The 20167-nt window shown below is 42.0% G+C and overlaps 1 protein-coding gene across 1 annotated transcript in view; it reads left to right on the forward strand.

Moving 5' to 3' along the window:
• Nucleotides 1-19777, forward strand: part of SIAH2 (siah E3 ubiquitin protein ligase 2) — a 91588-nt gene extending 71811 nt beyond the window's left edge. The window contains exon 2 of the mRNA XM_086944910.1: nt 18683-19777. Within this exon, the coding sequence (XP_086801036.1) occupies nt 18683-19240 (558 nt within the window). The 3' untranslated portion in view covers nt 19241-19777. The remainder of the gene's footprint in view (nt 1-18682) is intronic.
• Nucleotides 19778-20167: the final 390 nt, after the last annotated feature.

Below are 20167 nucleotides of genomic sequence, written 5' to 3' on the forward strand. Positions count from 1 at the left end.
ATTGGATTTATGTTTAAATGCACAGCAAGGTAACTCCCCTCAATCATGGCACGATTCTATTATTACGGTGTTTCTTAAAAAAGGAAAACCTCCGTTATTACCCTCATCTTTTCGCCCTATTTCACTCATAAATTCCGATAGCAAATTTTTTTCTAAAATCTTAGCGGTTAGACTTTCTAATATTATTTCCCCTTTAGTCTCTAAATACCAACATGGGTTTATCCCAGCTAGAGACACCGCCGATCACATTCGACGTGTGATTTCCTTTTTGGATTGGTCCCAAGCAACTCGGTCTAATATTGGACTCGTATTTTTAGACGCTGAAAAAGCTTTTGACCGGGTTGCTTGGGATTATCTTTGGGAAATTCTGCTCAGGAAGGGATTAGGTCAGGGGATCATTAAAGCTTTGAAAACTTTGTATATTACCCCCAAAGCATATATTCGAATCAACGGACAATTATCTTCACCTTTATTAATCTCCAGGGGTACCCGTCAGGGATGTCCCTGTTCTCCCCTACTTTTTGCTTTTTATATTGACCCCTTAATCAATCGTTTTTTTTCGGAAGCCAATATCAAACCCATACATTTAGCTAATATTAACTATCGAGTCCTTGCTTATGCCGATGATATCGTGATTACTACTGCAGATGTCCAAACAGCCTTACCTAATATTGACCAGATTGCTAAACAGTTCGGGTTCTTTTCGGGTTATAAACTTAATTTGGAAAAGACTCAAGTTTTGTGTTCAGGAGAAAACCCACCAGCAAATATCCCTACCACTTCAGAAGTCACATATTTAGGAATTCAAATTTCGCTACCTATAGAAAAGATACCAGAGCGCAACTTAAACCCTATTATCACCCAAATCAACACTTCATTACAGCGTCTTGATCATTTACGGTTGTCCCTCTTTGGCCGAACCAACATCTTAAAAATGCTGGTTTTACCGAAGGTCTTATACCTATTCCGCACAATTCCTCTGGATTTCCAATTACATTCCTTCAAAAACTTAGAAAGAACCACACTTCGTTTTCTTTGGGGCTATAAACGTCACAGAAAAGCTGGTAAAAAAATGATTCTTAGCAAGGAATGCGGCGGATGGAATGTACCGTATTTTCTTTTTTATTACTTTTCTGCTGTCTTACAATACATTGGCCCCTTAATTTTGGGTGAAAGAATTGAACTTGCAGAATGTCAGACTCCATGAATTTACCAAATGATTTTGGGCGAGAAAGTTAAGGGTAGCTTTTTGAGAATAGTAGAACCCAGCTATTACAAAAAAAACAAATATAAGACGCTGAAATCAGCTTTTGGAGTCTGGCAGAAAATTCGAAAACATATTAAATTAGTGAAATTAAATTTCTACACTCCTCTTATATCAATTGAGCTATTTCCAGAAATTTTTTATGATTTAATTATGTATAGGTGGCAGCAGAAAGGAATAAAGCACCTGGGTGATTTATTTTGTAATGGGCAAATGATTTCGTTTCAGGATTTAATGACCAACTTTTCTGTGGGAAGAAATGATTTTTTTAAATACCTACATCTTCGTAGCTTCCTACAGGGCCATCCTTCAATTCCACCGGTTAAAAATCCTTTACTAGAGCTTTTACAAAAAAAACCTCGGATAGGTGCTATATACTCAAGCCTAATGCATGAATACGGGGATGATTTAGGCCAATGTCAGATTAAATGGGCAAACAGTCTAGGTATAGTAGATGTCGATATCTTATTGTTGATTAAAATGGCTGCAGAATGTCTCATAACTGGGATGATGAAATCCCAACATTTCATGTGTATCCATAATCTTTATTATACTCCTAGAAAAGTAGTTAAATGGAGCACGTCGGTAGGCACGAATTGCAGCCGATGTGGATTGTATGCAGCCGATGAACTGCATATGTTCTTTCTTTGTCCTAAATTATCATTGTTGTTTCAACAAATTGAAACTTTTTTGTCTATTATTTTGAAATGTAATATAAAGTTAACTAATGAATTAGTATTGCTTGGTATAGATCACACTGCTACTCTGCCTAGACCAATTTCCTATTTTCTTTTTCTATGCATGGCCGCAATTAGATCCTGTATTACCAAAGAATGGATTAGTCAGGATCCCCCCACGTTTTTCATGTGGCGGGAAAAATTACTATTTATGTTTAATATGGAATCTGCTATCTATAAGCTCAAGGGGGTTAAAAAAGGAATCATGGGGGAAAAATGTGGGCACCAATTGCCGAGTGGATCTAATTTTTATGTATTCTATATTTGCTCTTCCATTTTGTACTCTGTTAAAAAAATTATTATATAATTTGTTCTTCTTTTTTGAAGATACTCTGTTTTTTTTGTTTATTAATATGCTTTGCTGTATTTCCTTGCAATAAAACAATAAAACTTAAAAAAAAAAAAAATTAACTCCGAAAATATCATTATATCAAGAAAATTGTACGTCAATTTCCAAAGGGAGCGGATTTCCAGATAGATCAGTGATGGATTTCCGTGCCACTTGCAGAAGTTGAAAGGTTTTTAAGCTAACTTTCAAACCATCACTGCCTCTTCATCGTCAGCACCGTTGAAACTGCAACATCTACTGTCAAGACCCCAACTCTTTGAATACCTAGACTTTCTCCTGAAGTATTTTTGAGGTGCTGCTGTTAAATTGAGGTATTTTGAGGTGCTGCTGTTACATTGAGGTATTTTGAGGTGCTACTGTTACATTGAGGCCTAAGTTAAAGAATCGTGCTACCAAGACCAGCCATTCTGAACAGCAGAGGCAGCGCTATATAAATGCTGTAACCTACTAGAGCTGAGAAGGCGTGATTTGAAAAGCTAAGAGCAAGACTAAAAGTGGTCCCTCAGGTGGCGGTTGGGAAGATGAGCCCTTCCGTCAAGCATGTTGTCAGATTCTCGATTGTTTCTTTTTGTAAATGTAAATGTAAATGTTTTTGTACTTGTATAGCGCACAGCTACCCACAGTGGGTTTCCCGGCGCTTGTACGAATATCGCAAGGGAACCCTTCCTGGCTTTCCCTGTGAAGTGTCCACTCCTGGACACCCCCATGGTGCAGACCAGGCATCCCTCGCGTTGTGGGGGCTGTTGTGGAGACTAAGCAAGCTATTGCCCAGAGTTGCAGCGTGGGACCCATGATCAGAATAGGCACTGAGGCGAGAATATCCAGTCAGGGGAATTAATGAGCCCGAGACCCGCCGGGGCAGGAATCGAACCCTGGTCCCTGGCCAGAGCTCTGCATCGAGGTCTGCCTGCTCTAACTTTTGTGCTTCCTTGAGTAGGAATCTGGAAACTTCACAACCATCTTCCCAAATTTTTTTTCTGAAAACAAATTTCTAATAGGTGTGCAATTATCTATAAATATGGAAATGGGCTTTGTGATGCCAGTGGCTTGTTTTAGAGGAATTTTTGTATGATTCTGCCCATAAAATATTAGGAGAGTGTTAGAAACTTAATATCCAAATACAGTTGTGTACTAATTAATTAATGTAAACAGTGGAGCTACAATTAGAATAATTTAACATTCGAATCATTTCACTCAACACAAAAATATGTTTTGTTTGTGTGTCACACTTTTAGTGGTGTTCTTCTGCCTACTCAGCTTTGATGGCTTCTGTGTGCTTCTCAGTCTTTGTGCACCAGGACCCATGCGCATTCCAGGTGTATTCAACACATCCCTTGATTAAGGTTTGTTTTATGTGCTCAATGTGGTTCTGGGTTTAAACACCATAAGTTTATTCAGCGAATGTATGGCTCCGCTAAAGGCTCTTGATCATTTCTGTTTGCCAAGTCATGGAGATGCTGATGCAGTGCATTGCATATTGCAGCGGTCATGGACTTTACTTGAATTTGTCTTCCGTACCATAAGTGATGAACAGAGAAGCTGCGCATGTGTTTTGGGACGCTTCAAATGGACCAGAGTGTCTTATGTGTGCATGTAGAGTGTTAGATGCACTCATTAAGGTGTCAAATGTGTGCATTTACCACACTTTAATTGTATTGTAGCATTTCTGTTGATTTTGCCTACCTCTTGGCGAGTTCCAAAGTGCTTTCCAGACAGGCGAGATGGCCCTACTTCACTAGTATGTGGATAGGAGAAGGTTGTTTGTCACTTATTACTTCAGCTCTTTTCTTACTGGAGCTCCTTCCAGGGTATCAGCCAACAGATCATGGAGTCAGTCTTTGGTGTGGGTCACCACTTTTCCCCATACCAGGAGTCACAGGCCCAATCCCAACTTTGTTAGTACAAACGTGTAGCAGGTGCAGTCCAGCAGATGGTGCGGCCTCTTTGTGCAGCGCAAGGTCAGCAGGGTAGACCTTCTTGAGTCCTTGTTCCAGTTCCAATGTGATCTGAGATACAGGGTGCAAAGTGTGCCATATTTATCCCAGCAAAGTTCCCTGAGGGGTGCCACATGGTCAATAGCCAATGGGCTACTAGGTCCTCTCCCATCTGGTGATCACTCTCCAGCAATGTGAGACATCTAACAATCCTGCAGTGTACTATTCTGCCCACTCCCAATGTCAGCACCCTTTAGGGGCTTGGTGGCCACATCCTAGAGATGCGGCTACCTGTGGGCTTCACATCCAGGGGAAAACCTGTTTGAGCATTGGTCTTCTCTCTTTGTCCCTGTCTCCAGCTTATCTGCATAAATAAAGGGCAGCCCCTCCGGAGTGTTTTCGGCATTTGCCCACCAAAGGTGGCTTAGCCTTTGAAGCTCACTTTTTAGGCTAACAACCCGAGTGACTTTCTAAAAGGGAGAGGCGACACACCCCCCGGAGACAGGGTTCTATTGTTGTCAAGCTTGGAAGTCAATCACAAGACTCCCCAGGCGGCCAGAAAGCAGTCTGTGGGCCAGTACCTGTGTGAGGTCACTGGTCCAGCTTGGTCACAGAGTGGCAACGTTCTAAAAGTTGTTTTACTTTAATAGTTACATTAAATTCGAATGGTGAATCTGGTCTGGTTTAATGTGACAATTAGTTTGCTACCTCTCAGTATCCAGTTGGCTGTCCCATTCCGAAGTTAGCCAGGCTCGGGTGCCAGCCTGTTACCCTAATGCAGGGTGTACTAACCTTTCCGCAGCAAATCAACAATTTTGGGGGTTTGGCTGCAAGGACATATATAAGCATACATGCCCCACTTAGTAATATACAGCTCCCTGCCTTAGAACCCTCTAGGCCTACGCTAGGGGAGACTCCCATATATTAAGGGAATGGGTGGCTTTGCCAGTAACGGTAAAGTCCAATTGGCAGTGTGACAACTGCCCTTGCGGTCTGCAGTGGCAGGCTGGGAGCCATTTTGTGCAGGATCCCACATAGGGTGGCACAATCAGTGCTGCAGCCCTGGGTGGACACTGCCTTACATGCCATTCGTGCCATATTCAAGGAACTTATAAGCAAGTCAGTACTTGCCTGTTGGGGATAGCCAATTCGACATTCTTTGTAACGGTAAGAACACTGGCATTGAGGTCTAGTTAGCAGGCCTCTGTACACTCAAAGTTGAAAAACCAGCAGCTAGTAGTCTGAATAGGGGCAAAATGTATGGGGGGGCTGCAAAAAGCCAGTTTTCTTACAATATACATACAAGGGGTAGTAGGGGATATCAATGTATTTAGAATTGGCCTACATTATCCCAGGTAGGTATACTATTTTTGAACTGAACTCTGCTGCTCTCGCACTAATAGTTGAAATGAACTAACATGTTAGGCCATTGTTTTCTGAAGCTTAAATCCGCAGTTTAATTAAAGAATGTGTCGCTGATGAAATAATGTTTGGAGGTGCTGTTGTTAACAGTGTATTAATTAATTGAATATTTCTTTAGGGGGCCAGATGCAGTGAATTAACATATGTAGTTGTTTTCTTAAGTTTCATTTAGCAGTAAGATTGGCCAATTGCAATTCGCTGTTAATGTATGGTCAGTTCTTTATTTTACTGTTGTGTATTTGTCTTTTTATGGTTATTGTCCACTTTTTAATATTGATTTATGGAATCAAAAATGTACCTGTACGCTTGTATATATTTTTCAAAGGAAAAGTTTGTTTTGCCAATTCAGCATGAATACCAAACTTAATCAACTTAAACCTTAAACACACTTGGAGTGGCAGCATGGATGTGAGTCTTATATAAGTGGTTATAACACGGGAATATAAGGGTAGAATTGCGAGGAGCATATATAAACCAGCCACTCCTAGTGGCCTCAAAGTCCGCTGGGGGGGAAAAAAACAAGTCTTTATTTCTGTTTTTAATTTGTGATAGTTGTTAATGGTCCTTATTCTCTTTGCGAGTATGTTCTGAACCTTTTATGTATGTACTGAGAATTTTTTTTAAGTAGGCTTTTTTTCTTTGGAATAATCAATTGTGGAGCTAACTTTCATCTGAAGGTGGCTCATATAATCAGAGTATGGATGGTAAGAAGGCTGGCCCATCCCATGGTTCACCCTTTATCTAACGTAAAGAACTTTGGAGGATTTTTTTTTTACCCCTGCGAGCGGGAATGTGTAATGTGATCCCATCTGTAGATTAATTATTTGTCTGGCTACTGCATTCTTTGTAGCTTGCTAATTTGTTTTCTAGACTTCAATGTAGAACCTATTTTCATAGACTAGAAGGCATATCACTAGTACCAGTGACCCAGTATCCCATGTGAAAAGCCTAGGCAGAGGAAATTAAAGATGCCAACATATTCTACCATATACAACAAGCCTCCTGTAGCTTTGTTAATTTGTGATTTAGGTGAGGGGTTCTGATCATACCAAGGGTTTTTATTTTTTTAATTTTTTTACTTAACCTGAAAGAGGTGAAGGCTGTCTAATTTCTACAGACCCGAAGGATAAAGGATGTTGATTTTTGCCAGGATTTTCGAGCGGGTATATCAGTTTGTTTTGAGGAGTTAAGTAAGAGATACTTCTCTACAGTCCAAAATTCCAAAGCCATTCGACAATCCCCGAAAATGGAGGCCATGACTTTGGGAGGTTGTTAATTAAAAAGTTGTGCTGCAATTGTTGAACCCTGTGAAATATCTACTTGACAGGTATAGGTACGGAGTTAAAAAGGAGAAAGTCAGGTATTCTAGAATCTATCCTTAAGACCGTTTCAGCACTGTGTCCTGGATACCATGGTCCTAAAATCTTTGGGATAATAGTTGGTGGCCGTCCGAGTTGGTGGGTTAATGGGTCTAGCAGCAACGTCATTAGAGTCAACAGAGTTCTTGAGGTTGCCCTTTATGGATATTAGTATTGATTCCATATCTCTTCTGGGTCTCAAACCCTTCGGTCTTTCAAATGGTAGTCTGTGGGGTTTATTAAGGAATAGATCTGGGTATAAGATACCCTTTTGATAGTTAACCTAGGTAGGCATCTACTGAGACTGGTTTTGAGTTTGGTGGGACTTCATTACTGATGTAATGAAGAATGTCTTTAAATTTACCAGCTGATATGGAAGAGTTGATGATATTTCTATGAGCCTTCTATGTTTTTGCTGTTGATTAGACCCTTAGTTTTCAGTCAGAAGGTTGAATATGCATAGCTACGGTTGGGTGGTCGTTGTATCCACTTTCACAGGGAAAGCAGTGTTATGCTGTCTTTGCTTGGCTTTGTGTGGAAGTAAGTTTCTAGGTTAGTAGCTTTTTCAGCATTTTATTTTACTGGCATGTCAAAGATTTTGTTGACTATTTTTAAGAGCTCTCTGGCTGGGAATGTAGCTCACGGCTTTTTTATTGGGGTTGTATGTCTTCCACATGTTCTTTTGTGCAAAATGATATCTATGTTATCCTTCTTTTAATGAGGTTGCAGCCATTTTGTTTTGAAAGATTACCAGTTTGAAGGTCCCAGTTAGCCATTGGTGGAACAGTTTTACTGACTTTTCAGGGTCTGATGGCAAGGAAGCAGAGTGTTTCTAATAATAGGTTTAGGTAAAACTTCTTCAAAGGCCTCTTGGCAATAGTTGTATTGAATCTACCTACATTAGCCGATTTGTGTGGGGGCAGGCCACATAGAAGGAGCAATGTGGCTAAGAAAGTTAATGAGTTGGGGGAACACCATAGTGATTGAAAACAAACCTGTACCGCCATCGGGCCAGCCGTGAGGTGAACGGCAGTGAACGCGAAGGCAGAGGGGAAGCGCCGGGAGACCTCCCACCTCCCGAACTCCAGCCCCCAGCAGCACCAGGCGCGGCGCGCCCGTGACTCGCCAGGAGGCGCCGCTTCAAAACGCTGACCTCCCTCTCGCCCCGCGAGTCGCGCGCGGGAGCGCCCGGGGCTAAGCCCGGGCAAAGGGCGGGCCCTCTACGGCAGGAAGCGACAGGGACAGGGCCAGGAACGCTGCCGGAGAGACGAAAAAGCCCCAACACCCAAGTAAGATACAGTTGCCCTTGATATAGTCCCTAGATTTAATCCTGAAGTGGTAGACCTCTGGGTATAGCGGCAGGATGCCGAAAAAAGCCGTTGTTACCACACCTAACACTATGGATAATTATTTGGTCCAACTGTGAAAAAAATAAACATACAAAGGAGAGAATCTTTGGGGCTGAGCCAACCTCCAGACCTACGATGCCTGAGCCCTACTATACTTCCTCTTACTGATGATATTCCACCCCTGGAGACTGATCCCGATGACCACCTTAGCCTCCTTACTAATCAGGGTAAGAGCGATTTACCTGTGAATGTAGTGCTTGCCCCCGAGGTACTTATTGCGGACCCTAAGAGTGACATGGATATTGACTCTGAACAGGAGGTACAGGTGTGTCTTTCAGATGAAGAACAGTCTTCCACAGACCACGCCCCTCGGCCAGTACGTTCATGTGTAAAGAATCAGCCAAAGCGGGGAGGGTTGCGGTCTGGGGCAAGGAGGAAGAGGGCAATCACCCCAAAGGCAAAACTAAAGGATAATGGAGAGGGGAAAGTAAAATACACTGTTGATGATGATTTGTTTTCAAAAATTGCCGAGTTGATTGAATGTAAAATTAAAGCCATCATCAAACCTCTAGTAGCTAAAATAGATAAACTGCAAATTGAGGTTAAAAAGCTGGGAGGACTGCACAAAAAGGTAGTCGAGGGGGTAGAAAACATAACCACGTTGGTTGCTAACTTGGGCAACAATACAGGGGGGGAATGTTGCTGGAGAGGGAACAGATGAACTGTTGCATACTAACCCCCCAGTGCAGTTACCGATAATGAATGCTAACCAGATAGCTTGTAAAGGTGACGGTTTACTAACCGTCAATATCCCCCCAGTACAAGCCCAGGTAACGGACCCGTTACAATTTACAGTTGAAGCCTCGCCAGTTGTATTAGTATTAGCCAATGTTCCCCCCCCTAGAAGGTGGTACAGTTGAATCATCCACTTCTTTGTCAAATAAGGCATTACAATGGCTAACAAACAATATGAAGTTAGCTCCGGGGGGGAAGCAGCAACTGGTTCGGGACATCAAGACTGCAAAAAGGGTTCCCTGGTTAGGAAATCGTCCCAAAAAATTCAAAGGGGATTGTGTGGCAGTGAGTTTTTCACACCCATGCATTCTGCCAAATATCCTTACTAATCTACTCCCGCCCCAACGTAGAAAGGGTACTGTCGTCCCATTAACATTAAACATTTTCTATGGAGAACAACAGAACGTTACCTACCCAAGGACCCCTGCACCAGGGTGGGATAACAACTGGGATATGAATAACAGATGGGGCCAAGACCGAAGCTGTAATACAGCAAATCATCCAGTTCAGCAAAATCTTCTTGCACAACCTCTTTTGTTGTCTAATCGTTATACTCCTTTATCCTTTTTGGACCAAAATGATTGACTCTCGCCCAAACAAAACAGCCATGATGGGCATTATGTACCAGTATTTAGTATACTTATTTGGAACATCGCAGGAATTAAGCTAAAAGTGGGAAACCTGGCATGGTCAGATTTTATTAGTAAGTTCGACATTATCGTATTACAAGAAACCTGGGACACACAAAATAGTTTTTCATTGGATGGGTATAGTCACTTCTGTATCCCAGCAGTGTCCAGTGTTGCAGGAAGAGCCAAGGGAGGACTGTTAAGTCTTTTTAAACTAGACATAAAAGGTTGCTTGAAGAAATGTGACTCGGGCTCCGATCACTGTCTAATTGTTGAACTTTCTTTAGCAGAACATCCTAACATTTTATTTATAAATTTTTATAATGCCAACGCATCTGACTGTACTTTACATAGCCTAGATAGATTGGATCCGTTTTTGTCAGCCTACAGTGAAAATGTAAATTCTTTTGAAATCATCTTTATGGGGGATTTTAATATCCACCCTTGTACATTAATGTGTGTTTGCGGTGAAGAAGAATCCCCCCCCTAATTGCTCGCCAATCCATCTTGAACATAATAAACAGGGGGAATGTCTAAACTTTTTAGCAAGATGGAATTTATGAGTCTGGGTGTGGGGAGGGGGGGTTAGGGTCCCTACCTTTAAGGGAACAGACAATGGCTCTATTATTGATTATATATTTATACCATTATGTTTACTAGGTAAAGTTTTAATGTATAAAACAGTGGTTTCTGTTTTTAGCGATCATAATCCTGTCACCATGGATCTAGCAATTACTGACCTTATAGTGCTAAAAGATGGTCCTCGCGACAACAGGTTAGCACTTAAAGTTAAAGACCAGGGTCGCAGATTGAAATGGGATAGCATAATTCCAGAATCCCTGGTACAAGAGGTACTCTTTGACGCTGTGGATGAGGTTGGTGTGTGTTTATCTAGCGAGGCTCAAAATAGGGAAGTGGTACTTGCCTTTGGTAGCATCTGCAGCAAGATTAATCAAAGACTGCTTGCTGGTCCAAAAATGAAGACACTGCCCATCAAAAGATGGTTTGATAACAGATGCTCAAAAGCACATTGTACGCTGTTAAGTGCCTTGAAGGCTGTTCCAAAAGTCCCCGCTCTTATCACAATCTGTAGAGCCTGGTATAAAAAAGCCATAGCTGATAGGAAAAAAGAGATCAAAGATGAAGCTTGGTCCCAGCTATCAGACCCAGCGATATTGAAAAATAGTGGAGAATTTTGGAAAATTGTTAACCAACCTTTATTCACAGGAGAGGAGAATTCTCCTCTAGAAACTAACCTACCTGATGAAGGTTGGATAAAACACTTTAGCGACATTTATTCTGACCATAGTAGTGGAGGTCCTGGGGGTCCGGTTGGCCGTATAGCCAATGGAAATCAATTGCACTTTGAGGTCTCAGAAGTCTTACAAGCAATAGATTGTACACTGAAGAAAAAGGCGCCAGGACCTGATGGTGTTCCTGCTGACGCTTTTAAATGTTTCCCTAATTTTTGGTCTAGATTACTCTGTAGGGTCTTCAATGCCTTAAGCCATGATAACATACCAGAGTCATGGAAAACATCAATAATTATCCCTGTGTTTAAAAAGGGAAATAGGCAGGATCCTGCATGTTATAGACCGATCTCATTGATTGACTCATCAGTCAAAATTTTAGGAAGAGTCATATTAGCAAAACTAAATGAGTGGGCAACTGAGAAAAGTATTCTGACCAATGTTCAATATGGATTTAGACCCAAAAGAAGCACTCAGGACCAATGTCTCAATTTGCATATGATGGTAGAGAAATACACAAGGCCAAGGCGGGGTCCATGTAACTTGGTTTCATGGACCTCTCCTCTGCTTTTGATCTGGTCAACAGATCAAAGCTTTGGTCCATATTGCTAGAAATGGGCTTGGACAGGACAATAGTTAACTTATTGGCAGACTTGCACTCTGGCCTTACAGCTAAAATTAGAGTCACCACGGTTGGACGGTGTACGGAGGACTTTGCATCAGAAAAGGGGGTCAGACAGGGGTGCATTCTTGCACCCCTTTTGTTCACATTATATGGGAATGCTCTAGAACCTGCCCTGAGGGACGTGACCCTCGACATTCCGCGTGTAGGGGAGCAGGGGATCCCTGTTCTCCTTTACGCGGATGTCGCAGTACTTCTTGCACGTACCGGGGTGGGGCTCCAACGTCTTTTGGACGCCTTTGAAACTTTTATGGGCTCACTTGACCTAAAAATAAATGCGAAGAAATCCCAAATTATGCTTATGGGCAGCGCAGCAAGGAAAAACTGTCATAAAACCTTTTTTTGTGGACGGGAGAAGCTTGCTCGAGTAGCTTCCTTCCCTTACCTAGGGATCACATTTGATGAAAAGGGTAACTGGGGACCCCAGCTAAAGAACAGAGTAATCTTGTTAGCAAGAACATCTTCAGCTCTCCAGGGGTTCTCTAAGAAACTGGGGGCCAGGCCAATTGCAGCCATAATGAAAATGTATAAGGCTAAATGTATTTCAGTTGCATCTTATGGCAGCTCAATTTGGGTTACAGGGGTCTAGACTCCCTACAGATCATGGAAAATAAATTCTTCAAATCTGTTCTTGGTGTCCCACAATCGACTCCGTCCCACACTGTACACTTGGAACTTGGGGAAGGCTACATCACAGACTTGATAAAAACAGCACCTCTTGTAGCTTGGCTGAGGATGTGGCTTAACAAAGAAATTCCCCTAAATCACATTATCATGAAAGATTGTCTGTGTTTGGATAAAGTCAATAACATTAAGTGGTTGACTTACATTAAGGAAAATTTCACCAAAGCTGGGGAGGCCAGAGTTATACTCCGCAACAGAGTCTATAACACCCAAAGATATTGTATTAACAAAGTGTGCAATGAGAGAGCTTTTATCCCTGGAAAGAGAAGAGAGTGAGTTGAAAAAACCAAGTGTTAGGGTCAGTCTAATATTGTCTATACCTGACGGCCCAGAAAGCTACTTGAACATGGTGACATGGTGACCCACCCTTACCACAGGTTTATTTTAACTCGTTTTCGTTTTAACTTGATACATTTTAATCTTGGTTTTTATCCTGTATGGAGTACCCCAGAAAAGGCGTTACCATGTTCCTGTGACCATTTCTCCGAACAAAATACTATGCACTTAGTGATGTTCTGTGGGCATTACGTAGAGGCGAGGAGGAAGTTCCTTGTGCCCATCCTAAAGGAGGCTGGATTTATTCAAGTTAAACCTGCTCTTATTTATTTACAGCTTCTGCAGACTCCTAGGATTATGTTCTATGTGGCTAGCTTCCTAGTGAGTGCTATTAGGAGCAGGAACATTAGGATGAAAAATAATAATCCCCCTTCAATAGCATGAACTGAGTATTATAAAAGGCACTTTGTGACTATAATAGGTCCTGTAACAGGGATATATCTGGTTTTAGATATGTCTTATTCTGGGGCTCTTAGTACCTCGCATGTTGCACTATATGTGGCCAGTGGCAAGGGGGAACCACTTTTCTCACTGTGCTCATGGAACATCTGCGGCCTACACCATAAAATCCAAAATGAAGACACTATGTCTTTCCTGGGGGAACACGTGGCAATTGCCCTGCAGGAATCCTGGGAGCTAGAGGGTCGCCCCATTGAAGGATTCATTGAATATTGGAAGCAGGCACTGAGGGATAGCCGCTTCGGCCACCCTAAAGGCGGGCTTTCCATATACATATCCAACGACCTAAAAGGTGAATTGAGTCAACTTAACCTGAAAGAAGACTGGCTACTGGGGGTCAAAATCAAATTACGGAACAGACAGCGATTGCTCCTATTCATAAATGTGTATATCAATCCTAACACCTGCACAAAAAAAGACCACCTGGCCAGATTTTGCAAAACAATGATCGACATAGCCACAGAATACCCCAACTCGGACCGCATCATCACTGGAGATTTTAACACAAACCTTTTCCAGGGGAATATAGCAGGCTCAGATGGACCTAATCTGACCAGCATTATTGAGGATCTCCCCCAATCTAAACCCCCATGCAAACTTCCAATACATTAGGCGAGACCACCGTGTTGAGACTTTACAACGCAGGGTATCTGGTGGTGAATGGAAGATCAGCAAGCGATTTCCCCCCCCAAACTGGACCTGGTCAAATGGAAGAACAAAATCCTACCTGGATTTCGCTATTTGCAACTCGGAATTCCTGTCCAATCTGGCCAGCTTCTCCGTCCTGCCAAGACTTGAGAGCGACCACAGGCCATTGGTCGTTTCCTTTGCCGCAAATTTAGTCCTCCATAAAAAGGCACCATTTACATACAAAGGAATACATTCCGACAACCTAAAACGCCTGAAATGGAGTGAGTCTAACGGACAGTGCATCCTAAAAACAAGCAAGGACTTTATCATGTGTGCTCTTGACCAAAAGGCCTCTCCCACAGCAACATGGTCGCAGCTATGTACACATCTGATCAGACTATATCCAGCGACAAGGCAGGGTCCAAACCATACACCACCAGTAGGAGCAACAGCACTCCCCATGATAAAAACATTAAAGAGAACGAGAAACAACGCACTGAGGTTGTTCTTAAAATCTCCAGAGAACAGCAGCCTCCTCGCCACATATCGTCAAGCCCAAAAGGCATTTAGGAGGGCAGTTACCCAAGAGAGAAAGGATCAGGAAGCTCGATTCTGGGTTAAACTGGTATGGGAAAGCAAACAACAAAACTCAAAGTCATTTTGGTCACTCATTAACAATATCGATCGGAATATAACATCCTTCGGATCAGCGAACATCCAGGAAGCAGACTGGATCTTGTACCTAACAGAGCATTTCCAGGCACAAGACAATCCTGATTGCCCTGGATTAACACGGGTCTCTGACACTGGCAGAGGTACAACACTGAATCCTCCACTCAATCAAATGCAGGGGCCTTCCTCACTCGAGGTACTGTCAGAAGAAAGAGTAGTCAATGCTCTGACCAAAGGGAGACAAGATGGAGCACCAGGCCGAACGGCCTACCGCAGAGGCTATTCAAGTCCGATATCCCTTTCTGGTCCAAAGTGCTATTACATTTTTTTAACTACTCCCTGAACCAACGAACCATCCCGTATTCCTGGAGAGGTGCTATTATCCATCCCACCTATAAAGCCGGTCCATGAGGCAACCCAAACAACTATAGATTAATTGCCCTGTTGGACATAGAAGCAAAACATTTTGCAGGCCTCATCCTGGAGGATCTTAGACAATGGGCAAAGGAAAAAAATCTGATTCCTTTCAATCAGACAGGGTTTGTTGCCAAATCAGGAACATTGACAAACTTACTGGCAACCTCCACCATCATCGACAAAGCCCTCACAAATTCCAGGTCGATTGTTTTTTTTGCTGCTTTGTCGACTTCAAAGCAGCTTTTGACAGGGTGCCTAGGGCAGCGCTGTGGCAAAAACTGAAGCAGTGGGGAATCCCAGACAACATCTTGAATCCCATTATCCTGCTGTACTCCACTACATGGGTCGGGGTGAAGCTAGGGTCTGGCGCGCATCTCTCCCGGAAAATCTGGACCTCTCGTGGTGTCCAACAAGGATGCGTACTGGCTCCCCTTCTCTTCAATCTATTCATAGCTGACCTATCAAGCACGCTAGAGGAAGTAATTAGTCATCCACCAAAAGTAGGAGGCACGGCATTATGCAATCTTTTATATGCCGATGACTTGGCACTGTTCAGTCTCACCAGAGTGGGGCTACAGAGACTTCTGGATGCCTTAATGCAATACACGGTCAACAACCAATTAGAAATAAACATGAAAAAAACTATGGTTGTCCCGTTTGGCAAAAAACGCTAGAGCGGTGGAGGCTGGACAATAAACAAAAAAAGCATCTCAATCGGCCAATCGTACAAATACCTAGGGGTCCATTTGGACTCCAGGGGCAGCTTCACCAAACCGAGTACTGTGATTGCAGCCAAGGCAACAGTGTTAATGATATCCCTGGCTAAGCTATCGAGGAGACTCTCAGGTCCCACGGTTTTGCCCTTACTGGAAGTGCTTAGAGCAAAGATCGGCCCCACACTTTCGTACGGTATAGAGATCTTCAAGGGAAAAATGAATAAGTCTCTAAACAAACTGACAACCAAACTCTATAAAAAACTGCTCCACCTGCCGAGTTCCTCCTCGCCAGCACAGGTCAGACTAGAGCTGGGCTTAACTAACTATGAATCCTCTAATGTTGGCTCATATCTTAATCTGATCCACAAATTAAGGAAGGCAGAAGCTGGCACCTTGGAATTCTTGGTCTGGAATGAAATTAGTGTGAGCAATCCGGGAGGAACATATGGCCGCCTCCTAAATGATTACATCCAACAAATGTCTGCTGCGGATCTCTGGGCCCTCAACCCAAGCCAGACTGCCTTCAAAAATACAATTAAAAAAGCTATAAGACTGAAATCCCTGATCATGGACAAAGCTCGCCTTTCGAAACGCAGCCATGCTTGGGCAGTAGCCAACTCCTATGAACGACTTTATCCGGCCAATTATCTTTCGATAACATTCTCTTATTATCTAAAGCGATGCCTGATCGCCCTAAGACTTGAAGACTGGCGCTTCCTACAAAATCTCCCTGTATGGCGCCAAAAAAGGGCTGATCAAACGTGCAGAGGGTGCGGGTCAGCTAATGAAACTTTTTTGCACGTGCTCTGTATATGTATATGTATATGCCTCTTCTTAATGTCCCAACGCAGACGCCTACTCGGGCCGGAATGGAACAGGTTGGGAGTTCGGACTTGCAGACATGCCATTACTGCTGCTCTGTCCTTAGAGAACACTGTCTTAAACATAAAATTTGGCTAAATTCGTTCAGTATGCCTACAGGCTTTTAGAAAAATTGGACCACTGTGCAGAATGTGTACCTAACCCCACCGGCATTGTCTGGGAGTGCTAACCTTTAAATGGACATGCTGCAGTAAGCACTGATAAGAAAGCCACATTGCTTTCTGTTTTTATTCTTTCATCTTTTAATCTTTTTTAAGCTGTAAGATTGTATTAATGTGCTGGTAGAAACTTTTAAAGATATGTTTTTATATATCTAAATAAAGATGTTATATATATATGTATGACTTTTTGTATGACCTTTTATCTCTTTTGTATGTATCTCAACCGTTTTTAAACTATGTATTTATTGTATATGTATTTTAAATAATCTGTACTTTGCCATTGTCTTTATATGATATTAAGTTATCGCAATAAAGTATTTTGACTGACTGAGTTTCGAAAAAGCATGTTCTCTTGTTCTGACACAGTGAACTTTTATTGAAGGATGTGGATATTGTTTTGGTATGCAGCCCAGATAACCCTCCTCCATTATTCCCATTTGCTCTATATGTGAAGAGGGTTGGGTATATTCTGGGATTTCTTTTTATGTAACTGGTGCCACATCACTGTATAGCCAGGTTTTAGTAATGAAAAGTAGGTATGATTTCTGGACTACTGGTAGGTAATTTATGTGACTTCTGTATTTTTTGGGGTAAACTTGTATTGATGACCATACATGACTATTGTTCTCATTGGGAACGGTTGAGAAATCTGATTTTGGTCTGCTGCCAATTGATCAACTGTAGCAGCAAGAAGACTTATGTTGAGATTTGCCAAGATTGGCCAGTGTTTGTAGATAGGTTTGTAAGACAGTCAACTCTAGATTCCTCTAATCAGTGCTGATGCAGGTCAAGCAATTGGGCAGGTAAATTGAGTGTAGTGGAGGTGGTATTATGCTTTCCGTTCCTTAGCAGTAATTGCTTCTGGTGAGTAGTCTGGACATTTCTCTAGGTACAGCTAAGAACTTCTATACAGTAAAAGTAATTATCCTGGTCAAGTAAAGCAAGTTGAAGGCAGTTTTTTGTATTCTTTGCATCCATTATACGGCTTGCTCTAAATAAAAATTGTTGTTTGTTCACATGTTAATCTTTTAATGCCGCACTGCAGAGCAAGGTTCACTGAGAAGATAGATAGACCTTAGAATAAGTCTCAAGATAATTGGGTCCAGTAAATGGCAGTATTCTAAATGCAGAATGTTCCTGTTGGTTAGTTGAGTGTGAGGGCACCGAGGCATTCGGTTGAGAAACTGATATGTAGTTGCAGTTTTCAGGTTTGTTTTTTGTCCTCTGGTTGCATTCCAGTATTTTGTGTGTGTTTTTCTCTGACTGAGACCACCATGTTGAACTCTTTTCTGGTCCTGCTTTTATGCAAATTCAAACGGGACCGGTTCTACGCAATTCAGGCTTGGACTGTTTCTTTTAAGGGGGGAGGCAATGCTGATTTGCAAAAACTTGGTCATAATATGTAATGGCACAGTCAACCTTGTCTTACTATATGCCTGTTACAAATTTCAATAAAAACACTTTTGAAACTAAGAAAGTAATGATGTAACCAGTGGTTCAGATTGGTTCAAACATTTTAATTCAGAGCAACTCTTTTATGTGAGGGGCCTTTTGTCCTTACCTTCTCCTTCTCCCTTCTAGGAACTTTTATTGTGTATCCTAGAAGTTGTTATTCTAGGGTTTGAGATCAATTTAATTGCATCCCTTGTTTCTAGTTGCTTTGAGTGCATTACATTGTATTCACATACTGATCTTTCACATACTGATCTTTCAGCAGCACTTAATATACCTTCTCCAAATAATGTGCGCATGTATTGTCTACCACTGCACATGCCTTTAACCAATTTCAGGAATAGTGTAGGCTTCTGCTAGCATCCCCCTGTGTATTACGCAAATAGTTTGCCTGCATCAACTGTGTTGCAATAGTGATGATGGGTGTGAACAGGGCTAAAGGTATATTTCATGTGTCACTCTATCTTGTCTAATGCTTGTGTTATTCTGTCCCTTTCTACTTAGTATGCCTCAACCGGATGTTCCATAACTCTTCACCATACAGAAAAACCAGACCACGAAGATACGTGTGAATACCGTCCCTACGCGTGTCCATGTCCTGGTGCTTCCTGTAAATGGCAAGGGGCATTGGAAGCAGTCATGTCCCATCTCATGCATGCCCACAAGAGCATCACCACCCTCCAGGGAGAAGATATTGTCTTTCTTGCTACCGACATTAACCTTCCAGGTGCTGTGGACTGGGTGATGATGCAATCTTGCTTTGATCATCATTTCATGCTAGTGTTGGAGAAACAAGAGAAATATGAAGGTCATCAGCAGTTTTTTGCAGTTGTCCTCCTAATTGGCACACGTAAACAAGCTGAGAATTTCGCCTACAGACTTGAACTCAACGGCAGTCGCCGCAGACTGACATGGGAGGCCACGCCCCGTTCTATTCATGATGGGGTAGCTGCTGCAATTATGAACAGCGACTGTCTAGTTTTTGATACTGCCATTGCACATCTTTTTGCAGATAACGGTAACCTTGGAATCAACGTGACAATTTCTACATGTTGCTCGTGAGATATACATGTCTGTATGGCTCTGAAATTATCTTTGTATTGTATTGTCTTTCTTATTGCACTTTGTCTTCATGGGTGTTAAAAGAGATATAAGCAAGTCCGTTTTTGGTTTTGTTTACAAGTCTTAAGCAACTTAATACCTAGTGATCAGGTACAGAAGATGAAGTGGTGTCATTTGAGATGGAGTGAAATCCATATGGGGCTACTAAACTTTTAGCTCACTCAGTGCTGAGCATCAGTGTAGCAGAGTAGTTTGAGTGCCTCTCTGTTTACAATGAAAATATACCACTGTGACCTCTTCGTTTAGTCACTCCTTAAAAGAAATGGGATCTTGGTGTGACCTAAGGAGGTCATGAGATATGCACCTTAACGTTATTGTGGCTGCCCTGTATCAGATACAGTTACTCCTGAAATCCAGCTTACTTATTTAATACCATAAAATATTAATATATTGAAAGAAATTACATTGTAAATCGTGTGCTATTTAAAGACTGTTGCCATATTCAATCTAGTTTTTTAATAAACTCCATCAAACTTTTTTTGTCACTGGCGCATTATTGAGAGAAATGCAAATATCCACTCCAAATAGAGGCACAATCCTCAGAAGGCAGATTAGTACTATACATGAAATGTATAAATAACAAAACCATATGAATCCGGATGGAGTGTCAATTTGTTTTAGCGAAGCAGAAATCCCTTCTTAATGTGGCAGAAGTGGTGCAGTTGCATCTGAAGTGCCCTCCGCTTCAGGCGCAAAGAATAAGAGAGAAGGGTGATGAGTGTAGGGAGGGGGGCTTAGCTATGCAGAACAAAGCACAAGTAAAACACTGATTGATTCTTAAAATATCTTGTGGATTAAGAGAAGCTGGGATTTCCTGTTTCCACCTACCATGTTTTTAGGTCAGCCTTTTATATTCTTAACCTCTAA

Source organism: Lissotriton vulgaris, chromosome 11 (assembly GCF_964263255.1).
Source record: "Lissotriton vulgaris chromosome 11, aLisVul1.2, whole genome shotgun sequence".
In the NCBI taxonomy this organism is placed as follows: Eukaryota; Metazoa; Chordata; class Amphibia; order Caudata; family Salamandridae; genus Lissotriton; species Lissotriton vulgaris.